Raw genomic sequence first — 23,471 nt, 5'->3', positions numbered from 1 at the left:
ACTCAATCTGTAAGGAAGAAAGTCGAAAAAGTCAGTCGAAATCTGTTTTAAAAAACATAACTCATTTTTTGAACAGATAGTACTAAGCGCAGCTTCAGCCGCAGCAACTTGTGGCGAACTAATACTTTCCCGCAAGGAAAACGAGTTGAAACAGAACATTGCTCGAAGTTTTTTAAAGAGCAAGTAGAATTATTTAAAAAGAGCATCTAAAATCAACCACGGAGCAATGGATCATCGACCCAGCTAGGCGAAGCCTCTAGTAACAACTAATTAAACATGAAAGTAATCGAAGTAAAGCCAATGACAGGGAAAAGCTAAGAAAAATTGAGGTTGCACCAAAAGAGCGCCAACTATAGATTTAAGCTTTGACAATAAAGATTTGGTTAAAGGAAACAATCACCTTATACAATTGGTCAAACGAAGGCTCAGGTTATCTAGAAAAACTCGAAATGAGAGTATTCAAAAACTAAGTAAAGTTATAGAACATAAAACTAAGGGCGCACACTGAGTTAAATTCATGAATCTGATTCATAACGAAAAATAAGGAAATCAAAAGTTGGATAACTAGTAGTGCTTTGAGGAAAATGGTTATGGAAATCTTTTGAACAATCAAAGGACTCATTTGAAAATAAAACGTCTTTACAAGTCGAAACAGCATCCTCCATTAACAATACAACTGCCGCGAGAAAAATCTTGCGAGTGTCTCACCTCTCAGCACCTTCGCATTGCGTATAGAATCAAGGTACTCAATCTGTAAGGAAGAAAGTCGATAAAGTCAGCCGAAATCTGTTTTAAAGAACATAAAAAAAACTCATTTTTTGAACAAATAGTACTAAGCGCAGCTTCAGCCACAGCAACTTGTGGCGCACTAATACTTTCCCGCAAGGAAAACGAGTTGAAACAGAACATTGCTCGAAATGTTTTAAAGAGCAAGTAGAATTATTTAAAAAGAGCATCTAAAATCAACCACGGAGAAATGGATCATCGACCCAGCCAGGCGATGCCTTTAGTAACAGCTCCGTATATTAAACATGAAATTCATCGAATTGAAGCCAATGGCCGGAAAAAGCTTAGAAACATTGATGTTGCGCCAACTGAGCGCCAACTATAGATTTAAGCTTTGAGAATAAATATTCGATAAAAGCAAACAACCACATTATATTATTGGTCAAACGAAGGCTCAGATTAGCTAGAGAAACTCGAAATGAGAGCATTCAAAAACTAAGGTAAGTTATTATAGAACATAAAACTAAGGACGCACACTGAGTTAAAGTCCTGGATCCGATTCATAATGAAAAATAATGAAATTAATAGTCAGATAACTAGTAGTGCTTTGAGGAAAAAGGTTATGGAAATCGTTTGAACAATCAAAGGACTCATTTGAAAATAAAACGTCTTTATAAGTGGAAACAGCATTCTCCATTAACAATACAACTACCGCGATAAAAATCTTGCGAGTGTCTCACCTCGCAGCACCTTCGCATTGCGTATAGAATCAAGGTACTCAATCTGTAAGGAAGAAAGTCGAAAAAGTCAGTCGAAATCTGTTTTAAAAAACATAACTCATTTTTTGAACAGATAGTACTAAGCGCAGCTTCAGCCACAGCAACTTGTGGCGAACTAATACTTTCCCGCAAGGAAAACGAGTTGAAACAGAACATTGCTCGAAGTTTTTTAAAGAGCAAGTAGAATTATTTAAAAAGAGCATCTAAAATCAACCACGGAGCAATGGATCATCGACCCAGCTAGGCGAAGCCTCTAGTAACAACTAATTAAACATGAAAGTAATCGAAGTGAAGCCAATGACAGGGAAAAGCTAAGAAAAATTGAGGTTGCACCAAAAGAGCGTCAACTATAGATTTAAGCTTTGACAATAAAGATTTGGTTAAAGGAAACAATCACCTTATACAATTGGTCAAACGAAGGCTCAGGTTATCTAGAAAAACTCGAAATGAGAGTATTCAAAAACTAAGTAAAGTTATAGAACATAAAACTAAGGGCGCACACTGAGTTAAATTCATGAATCTGATTCATAACGAAAAATAAGGAAATCAAAAGTTGGATAACTAGTAGTGCTTTGAGGAAAATGGTTATGGAAATCTTTTGAACAATCAAAGGACTCATTTGAAAATAAAACGTCTTTACAAGTCGAAACAGCATCCTCCATTAACAATACAACTGCCGCGAGAAAAATCTTGCGAGTGTCTCACCTCTCAGCACCTTCGCATTGCGTATAGAATCAAGGTACTCAATCTGTAAGGAAGAAAGTCGATAAAGTCAGCCGAAATCTGTTTTAAAAAACATAACAAAACTCATTTTTTGAACAAATAGTACTAAGCGCAGCTTCAGCCACAGCAACTTTTGGCGCACTAACACTTTCCCGCAAGGAAAACGAGTTGAAACAGAACATTGCTCGAAGTTTTTTAAAGAGCAAGTAGAATTATTTAAAAAGAGCATCTAAAATCAACCACGGAGCAATGGATCATCGACCCAGCTAGGCGAAGCCTCTAGTAACAACTAATTAAACATGAAAGTAATCGAAGTAAAGCCAATGACAGGGAAAAGCTAAGAAAAATTGAGGTTGAACCAAATGAGCGCCAACTATAGATATAAGCTTTGACAATAAAGATTTGATTAAAGGAAACAATCACCTTATACTATTGGTCAAACGAAGGCTCAGGTTATCTAGAAAAACTCGAAATGAGAGTATTCAAAAACTAAGTCAAATTATAGAACATAAAACTAAGGGCGCACACTAAGTTAAAGTTATGAATCTGATTCATAATGAAAAATAAGGAAATCAATAGTTGGATAATTAATGGTGCTTTGAGGAAAATGGTTATGGAAATCTTTTGAACAATCCAAGGACTCATTTGAAAATAAAACGTCTTTATAAGTCGAAATAGCATCCTCCATTAACAATACAACTGCCGGCAGAAAAATCTTGCGAGTGTCTCACCTCGCAGCACCTTCGCATTGCGTATAGAATCAAGGTACTCAATCTGTAAGGAAGAAAGTCGAAAAAGTCAGTCGAAATCTGTTTTAAAAAACATAAGTCATTTTTTGAACAGATAGTACTAAGCGCAGCTTCAGCCGCAGCAACTTGTGGCGCACTAATACTTTCCCGCAAGGAAAACGAGTTGAAACAGAACATTGCTCGAAGTTTTTTAAAGAGCAAGTAGAATTATTTAAAAAGAGCATCTAAAACCAACCCTGGAGCAATGGATTATCGACGCATCGAGGCGAAACCTTCAGTAACAACTCTGTAAATTAAACATGAAAATAATCGAAGTGAAGCCAATGACAGGGAAAAGCTAAGAAAAAATGGTGATGCACCAAATAGCGCCAACTATAGACTTAAGCTTTGACAATAAAGATTTGATAAAAAACAATCACAATAGACCAGTGGTAAAACGAAGGCTCAGATTTTCAAGAGATACTGGGATTGAGAGTATTCAAAAATTAAGTCAAGTTATACAACATAAAACTAAGGGCGCACACTGAGTTAAACTCATGAATCTGATTCATAACGAAAAATAAGGAAATCAAAAGTTGGATAACTAGTAGTGCTTTGAGGAAAATGGTTATGGAAATCTTTTGAACAATCAAAGGACTCATTTGAAGAGAAAACTTCTTTATAAGTGGAAACAGCATCTTCCATAAACAATACAACTGCCACGAGAAAAATTTTGCGAGTGTCTCACTTCGCAGCACCTTCGCATTGCGTGGAGAATCAACCTACTCAATCTGTAAGGAAAAAAGTCGATAAAGTCAGCCGAAATCGGTTACAAAAAACAGATAAAAACTCATTTTTCGAACAAATAGTACGAAGCACAGCTTCAGCCACAGCAACTTGTGGCGCACTAATACTTTCCCGGAAGGAAAACTAGTTCAAACATAACATTGTTCGAAATGTTTTGAAGAGCAAGTAGAATTATTTAAAAAGAGCATCTAAAACCAACCCTGGAGCAATGGATTATCGACGCATCGAGGGGAAACCTTCAGTAACAACTCTGTATATTAAACATGAAAATAATCGAAGTGAAGCCAATGACAGGGAAAAGCTAAGAACAAATGGTGATGCACCAAATAGCGCCAACTATAGACTTAAGCTTTGACAATAAAGATTTGATAAAAAACAATCACAATAGACCAGTGGTAAAACGAAGGCTCAGATTATCAAGAGATACTGGGATTGAGAGTATTCAAAAATTAAGTCAAGTTATACAACATAAAACTAAGGGCGCACACTTAGTTAAAGTCATGAATCTGATTCATAATGAAAAATAAGGAAATCAATAGTTGGATAACTAGTAGTGCTTTGAGGAAAACGGTTATGGAAATCGTTTGAACAATCGAAGGACTCATTTGCAGAAAAAAGTTCTTTATAAAAGGAAACAGCATTTTCCATAAACAATACAACTGCCGCGAGAAAAATGTTGCGAGTGTCTCACCTCGCAGCACCTTCGCATTGCGTGTAGAATCAAGTTACTCAATCTGTAAGGAAGAAAGTCGATAAAGTCAGCTGAAATCTGTTACAAAAAACAGATAAAAACTCATTTATCGAACAAATAGTACTAAGCGCAGCTTCAGCCACAGCAACTTGTGGCGCACTAATACTTTCCCGGAAGGAAAACTAGTTCAAACATAACATTGTTCGAAATGTTTTGAAGAGCAAGTAGAATTATTTAAAAAGAGCATCTAAAACCAACCCTGGAGCAATGGATTATCGACGCATCGAGGCGAAACCTTCAAACACAACTCTGTAAATTAAACATGAAAATAATCGAAGTGAAGCCAATGACAGGGAAAAGCTAAGAAAAAATGGTGATGCACCAAATAGCGCCAACTATAGACTTAAGCTTTGACAATAAAGATTTGATAAAAAACAATCACAATAGACCAGTGGTAAAACGAAGGCTCAGATTATCAAGAGATACTGGGATTGAGAGTATTCAAAAATTAAGTCAAGTTATACAACATAAAACTAAGGGCGCACACTTAGTTAAAGTCATGAATCTGATTCATAATGAAAAATAAGGAAATCAATAGTTGGATAACTAGTAGTGCTTTGAGGAAAACGGTTATGGAAATCGTTTGAACAATCGAAGGACTCATTTGCAGAAAAAAGTTCTTTATAAAAGGAAACAGCATTTTCCATAAACAATACAACTGCCGCGAGAAAAATGTTGCGAGTGTCTCACCTCGCAGCACCTTCGCATTGCGTGTAGAATCAAGTTACTCAATCTGTAAGGAAGAAAGTCGATAAAGTCAGCTGAAATCTGTTACAAAAAACAGATAAAAACTCATTTATCGAACAAATAGTACTAAGCGCAGCTTCAGCCACAGCAACTTGTGGCGCACTAATACTTTCCCGGAAGGAAAACTAGTTGAAACACAACATTGTTCGACATGTTTTAAACAGCAAGTAGTATTTAAAAAGAGCATCTAAAACCAACCCTGGAGCAATGTAATATCAACGTATCGAGGCGAAACCTTTAGTAACAATTCTGTATATTAAACATGAAAATAATCGAAGTGAAGCCAACGACAGGGATAAGCTAAGAAAAATTGGTGATGCACCAAATGAGCGCCAACTATAGACTTAAGCGTTGACAAAAAAGATTTGATAAAGGAAAACAATCACAATAGACCAGTGGTAAAACGAAGGCTCAGATTATCTAGAGAAACTCGGATTGAGAGTATTCAAAAACTAAGTTAGGTTATAGAACATAAAATTAAGGGCACACTTGAGCTAAAATCAGGAATCCGATTCATATTGAAAACAACGAAATTAATAGTTGGATAACTAGCAGTGTTTTGAGGAAAATCGTTTGGAAATCGTTTGAACAATCAAAGAACGCATTTTAATATAAAACGTCTATATAAGTGAAGAAAGCATTCTCCATTAACAATACAACTGCGCAAAAAAATTTTGCCAGTGTCTCACCTCGCAGCACCTTCGCATTGCGTGTAGACTCAAGGTACGCAACCTGTAGGGAAGAAAGTCGGTGAAGTCAGCCGAAATTTGTTACAAAAACAGATAACAAAATTCATTTTTCGAACAAATGGTACTCAGCGCTGCTTCAGCTACAGCAACTTTGGCGCACTAAAACTTTCCCGGAAGGAAAACGAGTTAAAAACAAACATTGTTAGAAAATTGAAAGAGTAAGTAGAATTATTTGAAAAGAGCAGCTAAAACCCCCCACGGCGCAATGGATTATCGAACCAGCGAGGCAAAGCCTACAGTAGCAACTATAAATAAAAAACGTGAATATAATAGACGTGAAGCCTATAACAGGGAAAAATAAGAAAAACTGATGTTGCACCAAATGAGCGGCGACTAGAGATACAGGCTTTGACAATAAAAATTTGATAAAAGAAAACAATCGATCACAAAAGATTATTGGTCAAAGGAAGGGTCACATTACCTACAGAAACCCGGAATGAAGCTGCGTTGAAACCTATCCAATTAAACTTGAAATTAGTCAATGTGAAAATACTGGTGTACCAAATGAGTGGCAACTACCGAGATATGCGTTGACATCAAAGATTTGATTAAAAAACAATTAGAATAGATTATTGTTCAAACGTAAGGTACGATTACCTAAATAAACTCGGAATGAGGGTAACCAAAAATTAAGTTAAGTTAGAGAACTTGAAATTCAGGGTACACACTGAGTTAAAATCATGTATCCGAATCATAATGAAAAAGCATGAAATTAATAGTTGGATAACTATTAGTGCTTTGAGGAAAAAGGTTATGTGGAACTGAAATCGTTTGCACAATCAAAGGACTCATTTGAATATAAAACGTCTTTATAGGTGGAAACAGCATCCTCCTATAACATTACAACTCCCGCGAGAAAAACTTTGAGAGTGTCCAACCTCGCACCACCTTCGCATTGCGTGTAGACTGAAGTTACTCAACCTGTCAGGAAGAAAGTCGATAAAGTCAGCCGAAATCTGTTACAAAAACACATAAAACTCAATTTTTTGAAGAAAATGTACTAAGCGCCGCTTCAGCCACGGCAATTTGTGGCGCAAGAATACTTTCCCGGAAGGAAAACGAGTTGAAAAAGAACATTGTTCGAAAAATCGAAGAGAAAGTACAACTATTTAAAAAGAGCAGATAAGACCAACCAGGTTGCAATGGATTATCGACCAAGCGAGGCGAAGCCTACAGTAACAACTCCGTATAATAAACGTGAAAATAATCGACCTGAAGCCCATAACACGGAAAACCTAAGAAGAATTGATGTACCAATTGAGCGGCAACTATAGACACAGGCTTCGACAATATAAATTTGATAAAAGAAAACAATCGATCACCGTAGATTTTTGGTCAAACGAAGGGTCCGATTACCAAGAGAAACCTGGAATGAAGCTGCGTTGAAAACTATCGAACAAAACTTGAAATAAATCAATGTGAAGCCTATGGAGGGGAGAAGCTAGGACAAATCACTGCTGTACCGAATGAGCGGCAATTAAAGAGATAGGCGTTGACATCAGAGATTTGATAAAAAAAACAATTAGAAAAGATTATTGGTAAAACGTAGGGTCAGATTACCTCAAGAAACTCAAAATGAGGGCAATCGAAAATTAAGTTAACTTATAGAAATTGAAAATAAGGGCACACAGCGAGGTTAAAAACATGAATCCGATTCACAATGGAAATATTTAGATTATTAGTTGGATAACTGGTAAAGCTTCAAGGAAAATGGTTATGTGGAAATCGTTTAAACAACCAAAGGACTCATTTGAAGATAAAACGGCTTTATAAGTGGAAAGAGCATACTCGATTAACAAAACTGCAGCGAGAAAAACTTAGTATGTGTCTCACTTCGCAGGCCCATTGCATTGTGTGTAGACCCAAGGTTCGCAACCTGCCCGGAAGAAAGTCGATAACTTCAGAAAACCTGATAAACACATACAAAACTCAATTTTTCGAACAAAATGTACAAGGCGCAACGTCAGCCATAGCAACTTGTGGCGTACAAATACTTTCCCAGAAATACGAGTTGAAAAAAAAACAATTCCAAAAACTTCAAAGAAAAAGTAGGACTATAATTTTCAACAGAGCAGCTAAAACCAAGCACGGCGCCATGGATCATCGACCCAACGAGGTGAAGCATACATTGACAAATATTAAGTTCTCATCTTCACATTTCGGAGGGATTAGAAGGATGCTAGATAAAAATCTGAAAAAACAATAGACAAAAGCACATTCGATTTACGTTACAAAAAAATCGTAAGCTTTCTCACTTCGCAGCTTATTCGCATAAAGTTTAGGTTCATAGTACACAACCTATCAGAAAGAGTCAATAACGTCAACACATTTCGGAGGGGAAAAAAAGATGCCAGACGAAAATCTGGTACAATTTTTGTACAAAACAGACTTTGCAGCCTCACAAAACCTACCTAGAAGAAAGGGAAGAAAATCAAAAACGTCAGCTACAATTTTCGGAGGATTAAAACAAAACCAGACAAATATCGGTTACAACAACAGATAACAAAATTTAATCTTCTTGAACAATATTTACTATGTAGAGCCTTAGCCGCAACAACTTTTTTAATATAAACGATTTCCAGAAATGAATAAGCGCTTAAAAACAACAATATTCCATTCTTTTGAAATTTAGTTCCAATAAATACATTTAATCAGTAGGTACAAATGTTCAAGGAGCAGCTACAACCCACAACGGCACAAACGATTGTGAATCTACGATTCACTATTTGAATCACTATTCACATTTCCTAAAAACAGAAACCAATGAGCATATGACAAGGGGCACACCATGAGGACAGTATAAAGATACAATTCAAATGCTTACGGTCAAATTTCACCAAGTAGTGCTCCACTGAGGAAAATGCTTCAATAGATATGTTAAGAAGCAATGGAATTAAAAACGGCTTAAAAAATGCAAACCAGCATATCCAATCGATGTTTTAAGTCCAACAAGGAAAAAAATTACAACGAAATCGTTCAACATTTCAAAGCAAAGGACTGATTCAAATATCTAACACGTAGATAAGGAAACAAGCAGATTAGGTTCATTGTACACAACCTATCAATAAGAAAGCCAATAGCGTCAACTACACTTTTCGGAGGAAATGAAAGGATGCCAGACAATAATCGGTTACAATTACAGATGAAAAGACTATATTTTCTACAATATGTACTACCTACAAATTCTCGAAATGAATATGGGCTGAAAAACATCAAAATTTTATTTTGTGAAATTTAGTTCCAATGGAAACCTTTAATCAGTAGGTATAAATATTTAAAGAGCAGCTGCAATCCACATGTGCGCAGACGATTGTGCATCTACGATTCACCATTTAAATTACTATTCACATTTCATAAAACCGGAAACCAATAAGCATATGACGAGGGGCACACCATGAGGACAGTATAAAGATACATTTCAAATGCTCACGGTCAAATTTCATCATTCAGTGCTCGACTGAGGAAAATGCTTTTATAGATATTGTTAAGAAGCAATGGAACTAAAAACGGCTTGAAAAATGCAAGCCAGCAGATCCAATCAAAGTTTTTATTCCAAGGAAAATAATTACATCGAAATTGTTCAAAATTTCAAAGTAAAGGACTGATTCAAATGTCTAACGGCTAAATAAGGAAACAAGCAGATTCGATTATTCTTCCAACTGCAGCAAGAAATAATTTAACACTGTCTAGCTTTACAGCTATTTCGCGTTTCTAGTAGACAAACGGTACCCAACCACCGGTATAAAGTCAATTTTAAAAATTTTAAAACGCTTTCCCCCTTTTCGCATGTCAAGCTGCACAACCTAACAGGAAGAAAGTCAAAAGCGTCATCTACACATTATGGAGGAATAAAAAGGAAGCCACACAGAATTCTGTTACAACTATCGAAACCAGCACAATCCATTAATGTTACAGCTGCCTCGAGAAAAACATTAAAGCCGTATCATTTCGCACAATGTTTCGGTTCATGTTACACAATCTACCAGGATGAAAGTCAATAGCGTCAACTACAATCTTCGGAGGACGTGAAAGGATGCCAGACAATAATCGTTTACAACTACAGATGAAAAAACTATATTTTTAACGATATGTACTACGTACAAATTCTCGAAATGAGTACGGGCTAAAAAACATCAATATTTCATTTTTGTGAAATTTAGTTCCAATGGAAACCTTTAATCAGTAGGTATAAATGTGAAAGAGTAGCTAGAACCCACAACGGCGCAAACGATTGTGCATCTACAATTCACTATTTAAACACCTATTAACATTTCTTAAAAACGGAAACCAATGAGCATATGACGAGGGGCCCACCATGAAAACAGTATAAAGATACAATTCAAATATTCAAATTTCACCAACTAGTGCTCCACTGAGGAAAATGCTTTAATAGATATGTTAAGAAGCAATGGAATTCAAAACGGCTTAAAAAATGCAAACCAGCATATCCAATCAATGTTTTAAGTCCAACAAGGAAAAAAAATTACGAAATCGTTCGACATTTCAAAGCAAAGGACTGATTCAAATATCCAACGGCTAAAAAAGGAATCAAGCAAATTCGATTATTCTTCCAACTGCAGCGAGAAATATTTTAACACTGTCTAGTTTAACAGCTATTTTGCGTTACGAGTAGACGAACGGTACCCAACCACAGGTATAAAGTCGGTTTCGAAATTTTTAAAACTATTTCCTCCTTTTCGCATGTCATGCTACATGACCTAACAGGAAAAAGGTCAATAGCGTCATCTACACAATTCGGAGGAATTAAAGGGAAGCCACACAGAAATCTGTAACAACTATGGAAACAAGAATATTCGATGAAGGTTGCAACTGCTTCGATAAAAATTTAAAGCTGTCTCACTTCGCACAATGTTTCTGTTCATGGTACACAACCTACCAGGAAGCAAGTCAATAGCCTCAGCTACACTTTTCGGAGGGTATAAAAGGATGACAGACAAACGTCTGGTACCATTTTAGTACAAAATTCTTTCTCTGCAGCCTATTAGCCGAAAGTTGAAGTTTATGGTACGCAATCTACCAGGAAGAAAGTCAACAGCGTCAGCTACACTTTTCGGAGAGATTAAAAGGATTTCAGACAAAATTCTGTTACAACTATAGAAACAAGCACATACCATTAACGTTACAGCTGCCTCGAGAAAAACATTAAAGCTGTCTCATTTCGCAGTCTCTTCGCATATTAGGTTCATGGTACACAACCTATCAATAAGAAAGCCAATAGCGTCAACTACACTTTTCGGAGGAAATGAAAGGATGCCAGACAATAATCGTGTACAACTACAGATGAAAAAACTACATTTTTTACAATATTAACTAACTACAAATTCTCGAAATAAATATGGGCTGAAAAAAATCAGTATTTTATTTTTGTGAAATTTAATTCCAATGAAAACCTTTAATCAGTAGGTACAAATGTTAAAGGAGTAGCTACAACCCACAACGGAGCAAACGATTGTGCATCTACGATTTACTATTTAAACCACTATTCACATTTCATAAAAACGGAAACCAATGAGCATATGACGAGGGGCACACCATGAAAACAGTATAAAGAAACAATTCAAATGCTCACGGTCAAATTTCATCAACTAATGCTCCACTGAGGAAAATGCTTTAATAGACATTGTTAAGAAGCTATGGAACTAAAAACGGCTTAAAAAATGCAAACCAGCAGATCCAATCAATGTTTTAATTCCAACAGGGAAAATATTTACATCGAAATCGTTCGACATTTCAAAGCAAAGGACTGATTCAGATATCTAACGGCTCGATAAGGAAACAAGTATATTACATTCATGGTACAGAGCCTATCAATAAGAAAGCCAAAAGCGTCAACTACACTTTTCGGAGGAAATGAAAGGATGACAGACAAAAATCGTGTACAACTACAGATGAAAAAACTATATTTTTTACAATATGTACTACCTACAAATTCTCGAAATAAATATGGGCTGAAAAACATCAGTATTTTATTTTTGTGAAATTTAGTTCCAATGAAAACCTTTAATCAGTAGGTATAAATGTTCAAGGAGTAGCTACAACCCACAACGGCGCAAACGATTGTGCATCTACGATTCACTGTTTAAATCACTATTCACATTTCATAAAAACTGAAACCAATGAGCATGACGAGGGGCACACCATGAAAACAGTATAAAGATACAATTCAAATGCTCACGTTCAAATTTCATCAACTAGTGCTCCACTGAGGAAAATGCTTTAATAGATATTGTTAAGAAGCAACGGAATTAAAAACGGCCTAAAAATGCAAACCAGCAGATCCAATCAATTTTTTAATTCCAACAAGTAAAAAAATTACAACGAAATCGTTCGACATTTCACAGCAGAGGACTGATTCAAATATGCAACGGCTAAATAAGGAATCAAGCAGATTCGATTATTCTTCCAAATGCAGCGAGAAATGTTTTAACACTGTCTAGCTTAACAGCTATTTTGCGTTACGAGTAGACAAACGGTACCCAATCACAGGTATAAAGTCGATTTTGAAAATTTTAAAACTATTTCCTCATTTTCGCATGTCATGCTACATGACCTAACAGGAAGAAAGTCAATAGCGTCATCTACACATTTCGGAGGAATTAAAAGTAACTTACACAGAAATGTGTTAAAACTATGGAAACAAGCACAATCGATGAAGGTTACAACTGCCTCGATAAAAATTTTAAGCTGTCTCACTTTGCACAATGTTTCGGTTCATGGTACACAACCTACCAGGAAGCAAGTCAATAGCCTCAGCTACACTTTTCGGAGGGATTAAAAGGATGACAGACAAAAGTCTGGTACCATTTTAGTACAAAACTCTTTCTCTGAAACCTCTTAGCCGAAAGTTGAAGTTTATGGTACGCAATCTACCAGAAAGAAAGTCAACAACGTCAGCTACACTTTTCCGAGAGATTAAAAGGATTTCAGACAAAATTTTGTTACAACTAAGGAAACAAGTACATTCCACTAATGTTACAACTGCCTCGAGAAAAACATTAAAGCTGTCTCATTTCGCAGTCTCCTTGCATATTAGGTTCATGGTACACAACCTATCAATAAGAAAGCCAATAGCGTCAACTAAACTCTTCAGAGGAAATGAAAAGATGCCAGACAATAATCGTTTACAACTACAGATGAAAAAACTACATTTTTAACAATATGTACTACATACAAATTCTAGCAATGAATATGGGCTAAAAAAAACAACAAAATTTCATTTTTGTGAAATTTAGTTCCAATGAAAACCTTTAATCAGTAGGTAAAAAAGTTAAAGGAGTAGCTACAACCCACAACGGAGCAAACGATTGTGCATCTACGATTCACTATTTAAACCACTATTCACATTTCATAAAAACGGAACCCAATGAGCATATGATGAGGGGCACACCATGAAAACAGTATAGAGATACAATTCAAATGCACACGGTCAAATTTCATCAACTAGTGCTCCACAGAGGAAAATGCTTTAATAGATATTGTTAAGAAGCAAGGGAATTAAAAACGGCTTAAAAAAATGCAAACCAGCAGATCCAATCAATGTTTTAATTCCAACAAGGAAAAAAATACATCGAAATCGTTCAACATTTCAAAGCAAAGAACTGATTCAAATATCTAACACTGTGTAGCATTACAGCTATTTCGCGTTACGAGTAGACAAACGGTACCCAACCACAGGTATAAAGTCGATTTTGAAAATTTTATTATTTCCTCCTTTTCGCGTGTCCTGCTATATGACCTAACAGGAAGTAAGTCAATAGCGTCATCTACACATTTCGGAGGAATTAAAAGTAACTTACACAGAAATGTGTTAAAACTATGGAAACAAGCACAATCGATGAAGGTTACAACTGCCTCGATAAAAACTTTAAAGCAGTCTCACTTCGCACAATGTTTCTGTTCATGGTACACAACCTACCAGGAAGAAAGTCAATAGCCTCAGCTACACTTTTCGGAGGGATTAAAAAGATGACAGATAAACGTCTTGTACAATTTTAGTAAAAAAACTCTTTCTTCGCAGCCTTTTAGCCGAAAGTTGAAGTTTATGGTACGCAATCTACCAGGAAGAAAGTCAACAGCGTCAGCAACAGTTTTCGGAGAGATTAAAAGGAGTTCAGACAAAATTTTGTTACAACTATGGAAACAAGTACATTCCATTAATGTTACAACTGCCTCGATAAAACATTAAAGCTGTCTCATTTCGCAGTCTCCTTGCGTATTAGGTTCATGGTACACAACCTATCAATAAGAAAGCCAATAGCGTCAACTACACTCTTCGGAGGAAATGAAAGGATGCCAGACAAAAATCGTGTACAACTACAGATGAAAAAACTACATTTTTTACAATATGTACTACATACAAAATCCTCGCAATGAATATGGGCTAAAAAAACATCAAGAAATTTAATTCCAATGAAAACCTTTAATCAGTAGGTATAAATGTTCAAGGAGTAGCTACAAACCACAACGGCGCAAGCGATTGTGCATCTACGATTTCATATTTAAATCAATATTCACATTTCATAAAAACGGAGACCACTGAGCATATGACGAGGGGCACACCATGAAAACAGTATCCAGATACAATTGAAATGCTCACGGTCAAATGTCATCAACCAGTGCTCCACAGAGGAAAATGCTTTAATAGATATTCTTAAGAAGCAAGGGAATTAAAAACTGCTTAAAAGATGCAAACCAGCAGATCCAATCAATGTTTTTATTCCAACAAGGAAAAAAGTTACATCGAAATCGTTAAACATTTCAAAGCAAAGAACTGATTCAAATATCTAACGGCTGAATAAGGAAACAAGCAGATTCGATTATTCTTCCAACTGCAGCGGGAAATATTTCAACACTGAGTAGCATTACAGCTATTTCGCGTTACGAGTAGACAAACGGTACCCAACCACCGGTATGTGGATTTAAAAAATTTTAAAACTATTTCCCCCTATTCTCATGTCATGCTACACGACCTAACAGAAAGAAAGTCAATAGCGTCATCTACACATTTCGGAGGAATTAAAAGTAAGTTATACAGAAATGTGTTAAAACTGTGGAAACAAGCACATTCGATGAAGGTTACAACTGCCTCGATTAAAACTTTAAAGCAGTCTCACTTCGCACGATGTTTCTGCTCATGGTACACAACCTACCACGAAGAAAGTCAATAGCCTCAGCTACACTTTTCGGAGGGAATAAAAGGATGACAGACAAACGTCTGGTACCATTTTAGTACAAAATTCTTTCTCTGCAGCCTATTAGCCGAAAGTTGAAGTTTATGGTACGCAATCTACCAGGAAGAAAGTCAACAGCGTCAGCTACACTTTTTGGAGAGATAAAGGATTTGAGACAAAATTCTGTTACAACTGTAGAAACAAGCACACTCCATTAATGTTACAACTGCCTCGAGAAAAACATTAAGGCTGTCTCATTTCGCAGCCTCTTCGCATATTAGGTTCATGGTACACAACCTATCAATAAGAAAGCCCATAGCGTCAACTACTTTTCGGAGGAAATGAAAGGATGCCAGACAATAAACGGGTTCAACTACAGATGAAAAAACTATATTTTTTACAATGTGTACTACGTACAAATTCTCGAAATGAATATGGGTAGAAAAACAACAATGTCATTTTGTGAAATTAAGTTTAATGGAAATCTTTAATCAGTGGATAAAAATATTTAAAGAGCAGCTGCAACCCACATGGGCGCAACAGATTACTGACCCAACCATGCGATGTCTTTATCTACCATTCACTATTCAAATCAATATTCAATTTCCATAAAAACGGAAAACAAAGAACACATGACAAGGGGCACACTATGCGGACAGTATAAAAAAACAATTCAACCGATCAAGTTCAAATTTCATTAACCATTGGTGCAATAAGGACAAGGATTTGATAATATTGTTCAGTTACAATGGAATTAAAAACGGCTGAAAAAGTGAAAACAAACACATCAAATCAACGTTTTAGTTCCAACAAAGAAAATTGCATGGAAATCGCTCTGCATGTCAAAGCAAAGGACTAATTGTGATATCTATCAGTTTAAAAAGCGCGAATTGGCGCATTCGGCAATGCTTCGAACTGCAGCGAAAAAACAATTCAACACTGTCTAACTATTCAGCCCCTTCACATCACGAGTAGACAAACGCTACCTAACCTAAGAAAAAAAGTCGATGTCGGATAAAAATCAGTGAGGAACATAAGGAAAAATCTGTCTTTCCTAAAAACGCTTACTAAGTGCAGCTTGTGCCGCAGCAGACAATCGAATATGAATACTTCCACGGCAGGAATATTCGTTGAAAATTGCATTATTCAAAAATAAGAGAAAACAATGAAAGTGCAGCTAAAATCTACCTCATCACAAAAAATTTGGCCCCAAGAGGCATTGTTTAAAATGAAAACTCTCACTACTCGCTCAACGTTCACATCTAGATTTCTTGTTCATAAACACTGAGATCAGAAAAACTAGCAAAACGAAAACTGATGAAACTAAAGATATTAAAGCAAATCAGCTAAAAATAACCATAGTGTAATCAAAAACTGACGCAACAAGCCGATGACTTCATTGACAACTCTTCCAATTAACGAGAATCCGTTAACTGGTTATGCTGTTGTAAGAAACTCGATGCAAAAAATTGGCCCTTGAGTTTAAAAAAATCAGCCATGCTACTCCAGGTCTCAAGCCCCAGAAACAAATATAAACAATTTAACAACTTCTATAAACGGACATTATATATAGAAATTAATACAAAAACGTTTAGAGGTTCCAAAACCAAAACTTTAACCTAATCAGAGTAATGTAATTCTGCGGACAGGAAACAGTTGAAAATTAAAAAGCAAAGGATCAAATAAAACTCAGGTCATGGTTGAGAAAATAAGATTGCATGAATTTTTAATAATAAAAAAATGCTTTTCAAATCCCTTTGAAACAAATCAAAATGATCATCTTACTAGCTAAGAGTGGTCATTGGACAACTGGAAAAAGATCCAAAAAGAAAGTGTCCAAGTTAAAAAAAATTAGAAACAGTCCAAGTAAAAAATCAATCTGGTCTGCGCACGCAGAGCCCGAAAACAGTTAATAAATACACTAAAAAACAGCTTGAGGAAGATAAGGAAATCCAACTCAGGTCTAGATTGCCAACAAAATTGCATGCAGTTTCCAAGAAACGAGACAGAATTTTTCGAATTTCTTTGAAACAAACCAGTCATCTTACTATCTAAAACCAATCATTAGACTAAATGATCATTACTCAACCAATTAATTTCATACTTAATACAAAAGGAGAAAAAGATTCTTACACTTTACGTATCAAACTACCACGTCAAGGAAATGCAGAAAGAGGCAATTAATGCATATACATAAATCAACCACTTCCGAACGCCAGAAATATCAGGTGAACCAAGAAGATCATTATACAATTGCAGACACCTTCAAAGTAAGGACCTAGTAACTTACATTAGTAGGATAGTCAAACAACTCAACCACCATAAAGAAATAGGCATAAAAAAATCAAGCTGAATTGTGACAAAACATTGTAAGACTTCATCTCAACCAAAAAAAACAACGTAGCACTAAGGCATTGACAAAAAAACTTACAGCGGAATTGAGAGCCAGTTTCAAAACTCTTTGAAGCAATGTCAACACCATGAAAACCAATTTTCCAAATAAGTACAAGCATAGAGATCCAAATCAAGCTCATGATGGCGCAATACATCTTGACCCTCAGATGAAAAGATTTTTAATTTCTCATCACAAGACTGATAATGAGTAAAGCAAGGAGAGTACTGCTTTGAAAAGAATCAACAAAATTTTAATAAGGTAGTTTTCAGCGGACAAATGGACACTACAGTTACAATTCCAACAAAAAGTGTCTTTGATACTACATTCAATAGGGGAAAAAGTTGCACATACTACGGATAAAACAGCGAAAAGACCGGGACACAAAGAGTGGCAAAAACAACTATCATAAAATTAAACACGGCGTTTTCTTCCGGCGGCCAGAAACATCAGATGAAATGAGAGGATCTTTATACCACTGCAGAGAGCCTTAATAAGAGGGCCTCTAATAAGAATGTCAGATAGGGCCATCCTTTTAATTAGGCCGAAACGCTTTAAAAACAATTAGGTCTGAAACCAAATTAAAATGAGCATCGGAAACGCAGTCAAAAGCTCATTTTGGTATGAAACACTAGCTTAAAATTCCTAAAACATATTTTAAAAGCTCAATATAGCTCGCTCAAAACAAATACAAAAAGAGGTGATCAAATCGAACAGTGCTGCAGAAGACTATCGGCCGACGGAGGTGCACACCACACCGAGAGCTCAGATTAAACTAAAAACAAGGCCAAATCAAGAGAAATGTACGAAGAGAATATACGGATAGGGTTCAAAACAATGGACTTCAAACTCCGATAACTATTGGTGCAATTAGGGAAGGTATTAAACGAATCAATTAAAAAATTCTAAAAATGATTCAGCCAGAAGACGAAACTGCGCTGAACAAACATGACAATCGACAACAGATATCAATGCAACCAGAAAACGCAACCATTGTCCCAATTTGCATCATCTCGGCGAAACAAGTACACCAACGGTATTCAAGATAAAACTGCCAGGAACATAGTCAACAACGTCGGATATACATATCTGGGGCAATAGAAAGGAAGCCAAAAGGCTGTGAAACGCTGAGAAAATCAGTTCCCGTCACAGAATTTATTCCATTTCTGCAGAAACCAATATCTACAATCTTTGTTCATTAACGTTGGGCCAAGCAAAAGGTAGCAAAATTCAATCTATTAAGAGATTGTAAATTTAACCGAAAGAAACAACCATGGAAACACGCCGCAATTAATCATTGGCCGAGCGAGGCTATGACTATATTGCCAACTCTCCATCTTTGAACGCTAATCTACCACGGGTTTGTCGTCAAGGCAATTGAATTGGAGAAAAGATATGAACTGTGTAGTAAAAACTATTAATAAGACCACACTTCTGGCGGCCCCGAGAGCGGGACAAGTACAAACAACTGAAAATCAATAAACTTAGACAGCAACTACAAAAATAAAACAAAAACGCACATCAAGTCGCGAACTGAAAACAAAACCTCCTCAGAAGACAAAAATAAACACGAAAAAAAAAAAACAAGTTGAGTAGTTATCGAGAGAAGTATCTAGATGAATTGAACTTGATATCATACTAACTAATTATGGGAAAACGGACAAAAAACAATTGAGAAGCAGTCCAACAATTTAACACTTTCCTGAACAGTCAGGTGATAGGCAAAACGAAAAAAATGAAAACAATCTGGAAAAATCTGACGAGATTTTGTCAACGCATTTACAAAAAGGATGCTCAAACATCCCAACGATTTGCTCAATAGTCAGGTTCCATTATTTTTAAAATATGAGTTTTGAAAGCAGTCGAAACCATCGTAAAACAGAATTCCGCAAGGGAGAAATCGTTAAAATTCGAATTCAGAATTGAAAATCAGTTTCAAACTTTGGAGAATCTTTTGAATAAACCCTAAATTGATATTTCAAATTCGTTATACAAAGAGCCGAATAATGTGAACAATACATTTAGGGATCCTATTTTTGACAATCAGAACTTTCAAAGTAATGATAGTTTTTTTTAACAAAAGGAGATTTAACTTAAACACAAAGCAAGAAAGTATAAAGACACTAAATGGACAGGATTAGAAATGAAAGTCAAATAAGAAAACTAATGGAAATCAAAATCACAAAAAAGCTTACAAGGATCTCGTTTAAAGAATTCAGGCAAAACGACACATAATAGAAAAAATTGGCGCATTAGTGGCAAAAAAGACAATCAGTTGTCAAAATTCAGCAATATGAGCGGTAATTTTCTCAATATGAAGCCACTTGGAGTTATAAGTATAAAGGTACTTCACTTTAACGAGCCGGGAGGAAAGCTGCTGCTAAAAACGCTCAAAAGAACATTCAGAATAAGACAGCACTTTTGCACACACTACTCACTATCTTTATCCTTTGTGTTCATAATCAATTGTGATCAGATAGTTTGGTAGCCAAGACGAAATTGCTCATAGTATATGGAGATATTAAAATGAAAACAGAATCTTTTACAACAGTTTTAAATTCTGAGTGCGCGCAATTAAAATCATTCGAAAAAGTCAAGAAGTCAAGCGGGAAAGAGTAACTCGAAAGTGAAAAAGTGATGAATATTCTAGAAAACGTTCGAGACATTTTTTTTTGAAAAGACTAAATTCAGGGGCTGCAGCCCGAAAACGAGTCCACTCACGGAAGGATTCGCCCCACCACCCAATAGAAGCATTAACCACTCGACCACTCAGCTACAAGTCCCTTATGATACAATCGCTTTTGTTTTAGCAAAAAAAAACTTTACTTCGTAGTCAGAGCGATCGAAATCACCCGAAAATTAAGCAAAGCGTGAGAAAGTCACGAGAAAAGTCAAAGAATGTTCTAGAACACAAGCGCAGAAACAGCCAGGCTAAAATTTTACAAGAAAAAAGCAAACTATTACAATAATTCCTTCAAACTTCGTCGGACAGCAATTAATAAGAGCAAATTAGGTCAAGCAAAAAATCGATTATTCAAGCGTGAAAAAAATCACTCGAGAAGAAAACGGCCAGGCAACAATTTGCATAGCAGACACGATAACAATAATTGCTTCAAATATCATTTGAGAGCAATTAAACATTCTGTTTGATCGAGCTGACATACTTTTAGAGAGGTATCAGAAATGTTGAAACAACTACTAATCGCACGAAGACAAGGGGCTCGACTATCATTGTAGTCGGCTTCAGTAGGTTCGAACGGTAAGATGTCTTTTCGTATAAAGTTTCAACTTTTTATGTAACAGACCTAATAGAGGTTGAAATTTAAAAAACTTCATTGCTGTTGCAGGCAACAAACACATTTCCATGATTTTGTAGTTGCGTGACAAAACGCCGCATAAAGTGCTCAAGATTGATCGCGTATTTTGTTCAGATTTGGATAGCTTCGTTGCAACATTTCTGAAATTGCATGTTAGACTACTCGAAATGTTAGCAATCTATAAGTTCGCTCAATCGTTTATATTAGCTGGAACTTATACATTATCGCACGAATGATCACAAATTACACTAGCAGACCACAGTCTAATATCATGACTAACGCGCTGCACTTACCTATAAATGTATTTTCCATTTCCAGTTAGTCTCCACGGAAAAATAAAAAACAGGCAGGGGTGAATAAATCAATAAAAAACAAGAAAGGCCTTTATCAAATTAAAGGCAATCTGAGGAACAAAGGATTGCCAATAAATGAAATCGGGAAACGATTCTCTTTCAATATTGGGGCGAGGTCTGTTTTATTAATCTGCAAAATAGTAACAAATTTGCCCGTAGGCAAATAGTGCTGCAGATGCGATGATTGCGATTGTATTTGTGGTGGTAGTCTTAGAACTACCAGTAGTGTTGGCGGAGTTTGTAGTACTACTCCTAGTAGTAGTAGTAATTGAAATAGATGGTATCTTTCTCGCTCTAGCTATCTAAACCAGGTCGACAGCGCAAAATTGTCACAAATAACGGCAGCTATGGTGTGAGCGAGAAAGAGTAAGCACAACAACAAGCAGGATGCCCCAGGCTCCTAACAAAGGTATTTTCATCAGCTATAGTAAGGTAAGGGGAATAGATACAAAAGGCACACTGGGGAAAACAAAACACAAACAGTCGTCACGCGAGATACTTTCTCAGATAGCTAGCTGTCTATCGTAGCTTCACTCCCCTGATTTGTTTCCCATCTGACTTGCGCATCAGGTTGAAGCCCAAGCGCAGGGGTGGCGGGATAACGGGAATAATCCGATTGGAGCTCTACCAAACTCCCAACCCAAATTGCATATTACTGTAGTTGACTAAGTAAGTTTAAAGCTCTTAATAGCTTGGGGGACTGCCTCACTTTCACGGCATTTGAATCCATTTATGCTAATTGAGGTTATGCTTCGATGTGCACGAATAAATTTTGGTTGTTTTATTTGATGTTGCTATGCTTTGAAAAATGAATGATCATATACATGCCACTAGTAATTAAAAGGCCGATGCAATATCATATATATACAACCGTATCCGCAAACCTTTCATTTATGATTCCTCCTTCGCGTCACATCACATTTCTTTGATGTGTGGGTAGGAACGCAAAACTAATTTGATTTACATCACTGTAGTTTATTTAACTACAAGGAAACCAATTATAAAAACTGTAGCGGTTGGTTTTGTACAGTCTGAAGTGATTACAAGATGCATAGGTCCTACTAAAGTCCAGTTCCAAGTTTTTCCAAAGAGGTCATAGATGATTCATTAAGACATACTTTAAAAGTCTACAAAAAGTTCAACGGTTGTTTTTTTTTAAACTGATCCGAATTAGTTGGGGACAGCCATGTGACAGCTGTGTGGTGTAATATTCAGACAAATAACCATCTGAATATTTAGAAAACATCTAAACCTTTATAAATATAAGATAAACAAAATTCATCCACCTTCTCGCATTCCAACTAAGCAGAATCATTTCTGATGATTATGTGTGATTTACTAAGCATTTTGATTGTGTGATTCGACAAGGATTAAATTCATTCTGAGAAGACTTTCTGTAAATAAAAAATTTCTCTCACTAGAATGAATCATTGCCGATTCACACAATTATTATGCTTAGTAAATCACACAATCTTTTGTTTTAACAAGCTTTAATATTTGAAAAAGAGCCATTTAGGTCACGCACAAATAAAGATGCCATGCGTGAAAAAGTCTCGAGAAGTGAAATCAAGAGAATGTTCCAAAACAGAACGGTCAAGCAAAAAAATTGCATAAAAAGACACTTCGTTCGAGAGGAACTATAAAACCTAACCAACTATCGTGCAAAAAATTGCTCTAGTGGGAGCACCGACTAGTGTGAGCACTAATCTATTGTAGCCTGCTCCAAATGACGTCATTAGACTTTATTATATACCACAATAACCACTAATAAAATTCAAAGCAAAAAACGTACTCCAATTTTGGCGTAACTTCCATTTAACTTCTAGCAGTGACTGCCACCACTTGAGATCAGCTGCGGACACTTGTCAATGAGGAAGAAATTTAGGTCACGCAAAACGAAAAAGTCAAGGACACAAAAGTCACTCGAAAAGTGAAAGCGGCCAAGCAAACACTTTGCATAAAAAACTCAGCCAGTAAGATACGACTAGAAGAGTTGTGAAATATAAAATCTTGTGAGTAACCTTACCAATTTCCGAATTACAAAAAAGAAAAACAAACCAAAACAGACACAGTTTTTTGTGGTGGGGTTGGAATGTAGCTAGATAGGTAGGTAGTTGGGTGGAGGTATCAAAGGGAGAGAGAGTAGGTAGTTAGGGGGGGGGGGTAGGCAGAGGATAGGTAGGTGCTCTTGGAGAAGGTACATAGGTA

The 23,471-nt window shown here is 36.2% G+C and overlaps 1 protein-coding gene across 2 annotated transcripts in view; it reads right to left on the bottom strand.

The window, feature by feature from the left end:
• LOC142341467 (tetratricopeptide repeat protein 7B-like) overlaps positions 1–23,471 on the bottom strand; it is a 571,721-nt gene that overhangs the window by 198,558 nt on the left and 349,692 nt on the right. Inside the window, exon 1 of one of the 2 annotated variants that reach the window (XM_075392427.1) lies at positions 21,204–22,966. The exons of the other annotated variant lie outside the window; for it this stretch is intronic. Coding sequence (XP_075248542.1) covers positions 21,204–21,222 — 19 coding nt within the window. The 5' untranslated portion in view covers positions 21,223–22,966. Of the gene's footprint in view, positions 1–21,203; positions 22,967–23,471 lie in introns of those variants that run through there. 2 annotated transcript variants of the gene reach the window in all.

This window comes from Convolutriloba macropyga, chromosome 6, assembly GCF_964194025.1.
Source record: "Convolutriloba macropyga chromosome 6, txConMacr16.3, whole genome shotgun sequence".
NCBI lineage: Eukaryota > Metazoa > Xenacoelomorpha > Acoela > Convolutidae > Convolutriloba > Convolutriloba macropyga.
This window is presented reverse-complemented; position numbering and strand designations above follow the sequence as displayed.